The sequence below is a fragment of the Loa loa genome (assembly GCF_000183805.2).
Source record: "Loa loa unplaced genomic scaffold supercont3.126, whole genome shotgun sequence".
NCBI lineage: Eukaryota > Metazoa > Nematoda > Chromadorea > Rhabditida > Onchocercidae > Loa > Loa loa.
Window position 1 is genome coordinate 120,602 of NW_018108306.1, and position 9,609 is coordinate 130,210.

The window sequence follows — 9,609 nt, forward strand, 5'->3', positions numbered from 1 at the left end:
TGTGTGTGTGTGTGTGTGTGTGTGTGTGTGTGTGTGTGTGTGTGTGTGTGTGTGTGTGTGTGTGTATGTGTGTGTGTGTGTGTGTGAGTGAATGACTATGACAAGGCTTTACGAGTATTGTTAACGTTCCAACGTTTTAGCGCTGATATGAACGCCTTTAATCCCCAGACAAGATGAGGTAACTACGACATGAGGTAAACAATGAAGAACAATGAAGTTGATACCACCCGTTTGAATACGTCAGCGACTCCTCACTAAACGACAGACGAGTTGATATGGACGCGATCGAATTACGTCATACCTAAAGAATTAGATTAACCTATATCGCAGGATAGTGAAGTACAACTGTTTGATAAATGGTTGATGGCTTTTGTCATCTATATGACTATTTGAATGCTAAAGCGTAATCTTTCGTTTGAATGAAGAATTAGGATGAAAGATATTTGATTGATAGAAATACCTTTTTATACTAAAAGAGGTAACGAAAAGATCGAGATAACCAGGAGATGCACGGTAGACTTTGCTATGTAAGAGTTTTAATCGAATATATGACTACTGCTTTATAAGTGGTAGTGATCAATGAAAGATAACGACCAACACTCGTCGAAGTAAATTAGCGGTTCTTTAGGTTAAAAATTAATTGTGTATCATTTCCAAAAAAGATCGTTTTTTTTAAATTTAAGTAAACTATCTGTATGTGTAAGACAGCATCTATTAGTTAAGTATCGTATCGCTTACTTCCATATGACACAACAGACGAGGATTATTGATAAGAAAATGTCATTTGAGAGGAAAAATGACCGTCGCTCAAGATTCTGTCACATTTGCACGTATTCGTATACATTTTGTAATGATGATGCTTCAGTGTTTGCTATTTGAAGTGATTCATATTCAAACATGTTCACACGATCAGAAGATGCAATCGAAAAGTATCAAAGTTTTCCTCCTTTTCTTACCCAAACAAATGAACTTCGCAATTGGTCATTGCTTTCAGTGTAACACTGCTATCTTAAACGCTTCCATACGAAATTGATTTTCAAATAATTAAAAAAAAAACTTCAAAGATAGATGTACATGTCAAATTCTCTAACATATTAAAACAAACTAAAAAAAGGTCACAGGTCAACAACATGAATATTTGAAGAAATTGTTATCGAGAATGGAAGTGTGGAAAGATAAGATCGGTATACTGTGTTGTCCAATCTTTGCGATACGTTTATCCTCATCATCGATCATTTTTATAGAGATCATTTATCTAGATATGAAGTAGAAGGACGTAATTGTGAAGAGTATTATTAATATTGATACGATACTCCAAATGGATACATTCAGCTAGGCTAGCTTCCACTGATATTATAATATCAGTTTTACTACTACTATACCATCTGATAACCGAGGAGATATATTTGTAAGTCACTTATATCTTATAAACCTTACAAATCATTGCTTCTATGTTTAACTGGTTTTTATGTTTGGTGAATAATATGTGAAAGTTAAAGAGAAATGAACCGGGAGATGCCTAAATAACTCGTATTGAGCAATGCTCATAAGATTTATAAAAGATAACTAATCGTGGCTTCATCAAAGTAAATAAATTATATAGCTAAGTGGAACAAAGTGGATACTAATTACTTTCATTAAATAAATTATATAGCTAAGTGGAACAAAGGGGGCACTAATTACTTACATAGTGAAAGTCATTTAGAGTAATTAGCAGTCATTAATGATAGATGGAGAGGGAATATCACACAGTCTATATGTTGTAAAAATAGATCACAACATTATATATATGCTTAGTCAATCCCGAGAGTTTATGTATATATATATATATATATGCCTAGTCAATCCCGAGAGTTCGAAAGAAGACAATTTGTCCTCGGGGATTTTCTTAAGCCATTCCTTCCTTGTCTCCGGCAAAGAAATGTTATTGTTCAGAGAAGGATATAGAGTGTTAGTTTTTTTTTTTTTTAAAAATTGCAATTAACTAGCACATTCTCGGAGGAGATGGTATGCCACAGAACTGAAATAGCTTTGATGGAGAGAAGTGATAGGATGTTGGCCTAGCGAAAAAAGAATAATCTATCGAATTAGCTATGATAGCCTAATAAGGCCAAGATAGTGTATGCCTTGAAATGCCGTACTGCACAATTTAGTCACTTTTCATTGCTCCTCATCAGCTAGTATCATTTCTTCTTTCACTCTTTCACTGTTTCGTTTTCTTTTTCTTGCTAATTTTATCGATTCACCACCTACTTATGTAATAGACATTTTTTTAACTCTCTCTAGTCATAACACTATACTTAATGGCTTAAAATGCTAATTGTTTACTTAAAACACAACGTAAGAAATAACACAAAGTTTGTTTACTTACACATTACTTATTTACTTGTAACGTTAATTGTTTACATGCCGATTGAAAATAAGAGTCAAGCAAGGGAAAGTATTGAGCTATCCTAGATAAACAGACATTGCAGATTGAGATAGGAGGAGACAAGGTTAAATAGCTCCTCATAATCAATCTTTCAGAACCTCTCTAAAACTCTAACAATTCATTTTCTCCCTGACATACCCTACCAAATACATCCCCTACTTTATCAAATCCTGAATTATCCCTTCTTCTCTCTCTCCCTCTCTCTCCCTCCCCCTCCTTGTACTTCTCTCCCTTCCCCTCCCCCTATCTTTCTCTTAGAAATTTAGTTTTTTCTTTGATACAATAAATGGGTCACTGTGCAAATAGGAAAGTTAATCATTCTATTATATCTATAATATTATAGCATACAGATCGATATACTGTCCATAAACCCGCTCATATCAATATAAGAATATCTCGGTATGTTAGCCTGTAGCAGTATCCCTTCATCAATTTCATATCATAATAGTGTAATTTATCTTATCGATATGCGTTCAAGTTTCATTGTAGTAAATGGTACATGTTATATTGCAGCATTATCGATACAACGATTGGGATTGGAAAAGGATATCCGACAAATTATCATAAGACTGACTATAAAAGGACAAGACAGAGAAGAAGGTTATAGGACGCAACAACCAAAAGGTTATTTTCATTGCAAATGCATCGGTCATTAAAGTGATCATTAAACCTCCATGACAATTTTTGGTTTGACGAAATCATCATTCTGATACTTGTCTCTCTTTGACTTGATATTACAGAATGCACTAAGCCTAAGCATGGAAAAAAAACAATCTTCAGGAGAAGATTGTGGCTGGGTCTTTTTTTAAAATCCCGGCGGCATCAAGGTATTCATCATCGCCTTAATGCAGAATATATAATACACGATACGAACAATAGTGAAGAAGCTATTATCACTCACTATTTTTACTATTGTTGCGTTATCAATTTGGTTTCTAAGTTATACCTTCCAGATTATTCACTTGCACTGTTTAACTGTAACCCATATAGTGTGATGCTTGGTTTACGAATAGAGTAGCCGAACATCAGGGTACAGCGGGAGATGTGAATTTTGGCTGAAAATGATTTCATTTTAAACTTTATTTACTACTCTCGTAGTGTTTGTGATATCTTTTATGGTTGTATGATTGAGCTTGTCATGGAGAGATCATTAATTTGGGAAATTTATGGGTGATTAATTCCTTCAACTTATTCAGATGTTGTTGGAGATATTTCCCCGATTTCCTACATTTTATCACTCATCATTGTCATTTTCTTTCACTTTTAAAAAGAAAGCAGAACTGTTTTACCTGCCTTTCCTTCATCTTAATTCATTCAATAATATTCGCATCAAACCTCGTGCTAAGTATATGTTATATGAAATAGTAAATTTCAGGTGAGAAAAGTCATCGGATACGGATTCACCAGAAGATAACGCAGGGTTGTGAATAAACCAAACAAATCATAGGTGTTTGAAGGCAAGGAAGAGTGCTGGTATGTCTGTTGATTACAGTGCGCATGACTTTCACGAATCACTTGCTGCAATAGATGCTGCTTCACGTGATAATGTATGTGTTCGACGTCATGGTGATACCACGGTGGTCACAGAATATCGTGATCCGTATTCGTTCTATTGGCAATTAGATCAAGCAAGACCTCGAGAGGAAGAAACACCGAAGTTGGTTTATTTTCGATTTTTATATTGATTGCACACTGATTTCTTCTGCTCAATAGTTAAATGATGATCCTTTTAGGTGATTATCATATCCATCATATCTAATTCTCTCGTTGGGTTACAGTATTTATTCTAGGACTAAAGTTTAAAATTTATATGGAGGCTAATTGGTTAATTTGTTTGATTAAACAGGTTTTAATTTTTTTTTTTTGTTTGATTAAAGAAGCTTAATTTGTTAATAGCTAGTTATTAACTAAAATGCTATGATTCTCATAAATGTGATATTATGCTGACCATCTAGAATCAACAAATAGAAAATGGGATTTATCGAACTAGTCAAGAGTTGACAGTCAAGATTGAATATACCCGCCTTTATACTTTCACAAAATGAGCAAACAGCAACTTATTAGTCTGGTATATTTTTCCGTTCGATAATTCCATTCATTTAATAAATTTTCTAAATTGTATGAAACATAAAGTCATCTTTGTATCAACAAATATCAGCTGTCCTCTTGAATTACCTCTTTTAATGATCTTTGACAGATAGAGTCTAAAATAATTTGCTATCAGCTCTGATGCTAATTTATTACTCGGCAGTCATCATGGTGATATTTGTAGTGTCATCTGTGATTTGATGATCAGTGAAATCTTTTGAATTAGTTGTTATAAGTGGTTTTGCTGATATTTCGATATTGCAAAAGGGAACAAATGAAATTAATTGTTATTTTTACTTGTAATCCCGACCCTAACCTTTAGTTTATAAATACTATTGACGAAGTATACTTATGTAGGAGCCATATCCCATACAACTCCTTGCTTTTACTGATAACTTAGATGAGAAGGTTGGTTTATTTGTTCAGCTTACGAAACTCGCGAAGTAATCTTAATTTTCTTGGACTTCTTAACGGACAAAAATTTCTATAAATCGTTATTAAACATGAACATGCATAAACCGTCCAGTTAATTCATTATCTCATCATTTTGGCTATGCTTCGCGAACGAAGATTTGGAAAAATTTGGACGAAGATTTGTTCGGCTACACGCTTGCTCGTCCCTTCGATCTTGAGCGTGGATTTTTTAGGTGAGGCATAGCGTGCACGGAATTGCCTTACCCTTTGCTCCTGAGGTTCACTAGTCAAGGCCTAGCGAACAAGATGACAGTGAAGTCCTCAAGACAATGATTTTGTTAGAGTATCCTTCTGTTAGGTGAATGATCTTACGGGGCTAAGCGAGCTTCATCTGTCTGAGATTAGAGTTGTTTTTGTTCTAAGATGATTGCCGGAGATTAGCGAGCCCATCTTGCTCATGGATACACTATGTTGAGATCTTTTGGCGTGGGAGATCCTATCGTCAACATAGTTCACAACCTCATTGGGGCATGCAAGTTTCTTCCCTGCGACAAGGAGATGTCCATGAAGTAGGCTCATCAACCAACACGCTGATAAATGATATGTTCTTAATTTCTTCGAACTTCGGTTAGATTATTGCAGCCTTATTCTTTCTAACTACTTTCCTGTGTAGCTGAATAACTCTTATCTGCCAATCTCCGTTATGCATAATGTGCCTTATCCTTCATCTTTTTATTATTTATTCCAGTAAAGAGAAAAAAAAAGTTATTCTTGTGTAGAATAAAATAGATATCTGTATACTTTTAATTTGCTCAACCATTGTTCATTTCAGACCACCACCACAGACGGATTACGTCATCGACGAAGAAATCATAAATGATGCAATTCTGTCTCCAGACAGTCATGATAGCGGAATAAACGTTGAAGTACAATATAGTAGGCCAATTCGACCCGATGATGGACCAGCAGCAAAGCCACTTCCATTTGGGTGGGAAAGGCATGAAGGCATGTGTGCATTTTTTGATATATTCTAAATTCTCTTCGTTTATTTTTTTTATCAGTTGAGCAGTTCTTAGAAGGATTTCGAGACAAGAACTTCTATTTTTTTTTAATTTAAACGAACTAATGATGTTGGGTGTTGTCAGGTATTACTCAAGTTCAAATAATTTTTGTGAGTTTAACAGTTTATAATAACTTTTTTCCAGACCCATCTGGTTTTTCGTATTATTGGCACGTGGATAGTGGCACAATACAGAGAGAACCTCCGGTATGAACATGACTTACTATTAACAGCACATTAAATTTTGTAAAATCTAACTTCTACAAGACAGAAAATATTCAATGTGCATAGTGATTTATCTTCTCTGAAATTTCATTTTCACATCTTAGCTAAAGGTGTGACCGTTCCATGGTGTTAAATCGGGACAGGATTTTTTCCTCAAAGCATTCAGCACAATTGCATATGCTAACTAGCTAAGACACATCTGTGTCTTTTTCAGAGAGACTGATGCAATGTTATATAGTGGAGCGTTCTAGTGCACTCCCCGATAAATTTTTCTAGTGTACTCCGCAATAAATATTTTATTTAGTTTTATGAAAGTTTTTTTTTAGCATAAGGAATTACCAGTTGTACCGTTGTCCGTGCAACCTGAACTTCGTGATCAAGAAACTCAGGCAGATGCGTTACCGGAACCACAAACAGTTCAGCAAATTGTGCAGCTTCCATCACAACAACCGATTATCGAGGAGCATGCATTCAAACAGACTACAACAAAACGATCTGTCGATAACAATTTCAGTGACAAAGATGATGACATTGCAGACAAAGTTGGTCCTTTTGGTAATTGTTTTTGGAAATGAATCAAATGTTGGGCATTAATTTTCTTTTGGTTATTAACTTGCAAATGCAAAAACTTACAAATACGATGCTTTTGGTTTGTAACTTTAATTTTCCAAGAAGAAATATAACACGGCATATTCTATCAAAAATTTGGTCCATGAGATATGTAGGAGAGAAGGCGTGGAAGATTAGGAACTGCGCGGAAGTCTCTACAAGAAGCTTGGAAAAAGGCGTTGCTAAAACAATACGTATTAATTCTAGTGATTTATTTTATTGTGAATTTCAGATTAATCAGTGTTTCGTATTATTGTGTGTGTTAGATTTAGGCCTGTTGGTTGTATGAAAAAAGGAATGGCCGTTATCTTAAGATGGTGAAGTCTGAAATAAATGGACATATCTTATTGTTAAAAACTGTACATTGAGTATCCTCAGTGTTGCTCTGATGCATATTGAGAATAATTTTTGGGATGAAATTATGGTTGAATTAGTGATACCTTTTAAAACTTGGAAAGAATCTATTGAAAAATGAACCTGTAATTTTGTGTTGTAACTTTATGTTTTATCACTTCCAGAGAAATTTTTGTTATTAACAGAGATTTGCTCTGGAAAAATTAGTTCATTTGGGCACACAAATCATTACCATTTTCAGCCGATTCGATTTGCAGTCCGCTCTTTGGGTTGGGCTGAAATTCCAGAGGAAGATTTAACTCCCGAGAAAAGTTCACGAGCTGTCAACAAAGCCATTGTAGATCTGAGCACAGGACGAAACGATATTCTGGATAATGTTTCTAAGTGGGGCGATGTAAGTATTGGAAAGGTTTAGCTTCCAAGGAAATTAATGTTTCGAATTTCTTTGGGTAATCTTAAAATTCATTTCTAATTCAAAAAATGTTTACCACGTGTAATTCGAAATAGCGTATTGAATTTTTTTGAATTTTCAATTCAAATTAGCATGTTGAGTAACTTTCAGGGTCGAGAGCTTATTATGGAACTAGACAACAGTGATTTGACGTTAATTGATCCTGATACGATGTGTGTGGTACATACCGAACGAATGCAACATATTCGAGTTTGGGGGGTTGGGCGTGATAATGGCCGGTAGGTCATCGTTTATTTTCTGAGGTATCATGTGTGGAAGACTCGTGGCTGGGATGAAACAGTTAGGTTTTGTTGCGTAGCAAAAATCTAATGACTGGACATTATTTTATATTTTATATTGTTATGCGTCTTGAAACAGTCAAGCAGCTAATAATACACATGATAGCAAGAATCTTTGGATGATCTACTGGTTGAGTAGAAGCCTACAAATATTAGTGAATTTCGCAGTTGTAAGAATTACTGAAATTTCTGGAAGTAAATCACAATGCGAAATAATTTGAATCAATTCAAGTAATATCTGTCATTCGTTTTTATTAATGAAATTTTTTTTTTTAAATACTGCTACAGTGACAGGTAATTTGCACGCTTCTTATCCTCTAAGTGGTATTTGCACCTCCATTCATTTTGTAATTCTTAGTTCAATTCTCATTTTCTCAAAACCCGTGTGCATCGCAGCCAAGACGTATCTTTTTAAATCTGACTTTCATCACTTTGTTGGAACTGCGAACTGTAAATGTTTTTACAAAACATTTACTGCCTATTAGTAGTGTTAAGTACCTGTTCGACAAGTAATGTGACATAGTTTGAGATTTTTTACATTTTATTATTTGAAAAAATATTTACCCGTAAGGTGAGATATTGTTGAATGTATCAGTAGCAATGTAGAACCCATATAAGTTAGATCAAGTTATTCATCACGGTTTTGCACGATGGGCCATCCTGGCTACGAGTCATTACTTTTTATACGCTTTGTCCTTTTGATCTTTAGCACTGCTACAATTATCGAGTTTGGAATTGTCAAATATCACACTTCTAAATGTTTTTCTCTACACGCACTCACTTTCTGTCTTATTGCTTTTAGCTTTTCATGCTTATGTATATATCCAAATTTCATCTAATTCTTTTTGGTAACTGATCTGCAAGTTCTAGAGATTTTGCATACGTTTCACGAGATCGAAATTCACGCCGTTTTATGTGTCATGTATTTCGTTGCGACACACCTGCACGGACTATTGCAAGTACCTTACGTGATATCTGTAAACGACTGATGCTTCAGCGACGGCCAAATAGTCTGGGCTCTTTGGATTATGGCGAAAAGAGGCTCATTGCCAGTCAGTTCAAACCTATTTCATTTATTTGCTTATAAAAACAGAAAAAGAAGGAACACTTGATAGAGCGATATATTTGGTTGGTCTGCAGGAGATACATATTTACCAACTCCAATCGAGGAGCCAAAAAGAACCATTCGATGTCATTTCCTGGGTGTTACACAGGTGCCTCGAGCTACAGGTATTGAAGTTCTCAACGAAGCGGTCGATCGACTTGTGTCGCAGGTTAGTGACAGATATTGTTTTCTGTTTAGGTAAGTAAGTACAGAAATAATAAAGATCGAATGTTCTAAAAATTATACATGCCATTTTAGTTAAATCGTTCATGTATTTCACCAAGTTAATTGTTTCCATTAGATACTGTAGTTTAGGACTGCTGTAATATTAACATTTAGTGTTTCCGAATCATAACATATTCCAGTTATTCAATGAGGATTGTCAAAGAAGCATAGCTCAGGAACAGTAAAGAAGATAATAGGTGATTAGAAATTCCTCCTAAAACAGTCGGCTAGTATCTTCTCTTGGGATAGACGAGAATTTCTGTTACAAGTTCTCAGTTTGCTCGTTAGGCAGTAATGTTTTGTTTTTTACAGGTTCGATCAGATAGATGGATATTGGCAAATGTTTCC

At 34.9% G+C, this 9,609-nt stretch overlaps 1 protein-coding gene across 2 annotated transcripts in view; it reads left to right on the forward strand.

Annotated features, from left to right (window-relative positions):
- The first annotated feature begins 2,938 nt into the window (after positions 1-2,938).
- Positions 2,939-9,609, forward strand: part of LOAG_17779 — an 8,326-nt gene continuing 1,655 nt past the window's right edge. For both annotated transcript variants that reach the window (XM_020450439.1, XM_020450440.1), the window contains exons 1-9: positions 2,939-3,055; positions 3,807-4,088; positions 5,766-5,938; positions 6,139-6,200; positions 6,545-6,760; positions 7,423-7,575; positions 7,744-7,871; positions 8,802-8,983; positions 9,072-9,205. In XM_020450439.1, coding sequence (XP_020305896.1) covers positions 3,907-4,088; positions 5,766-5,938; positions 6,139-6,200; positions 6,545-6,760; positions 7,423-7,575; positions 7,744-7,871; positions 8,802-8,983; positions 9,072-9,205 — 1,230 coding nt within the window. In that variant the 5' untranslated portion in view covers positions 2,939-3,055; positions 3,807-3,906. The remainder of the gene's footprint in view (positions 3,056-3,806; positions 4,089-5,765; positions 5,939-6,138; positions 6,201-6,544; positions 6,761-7,422; positions 7,576-7,743; positions 7,872-8,801; positions 8,984-9,071; positions 9,206-9,609) is intronic.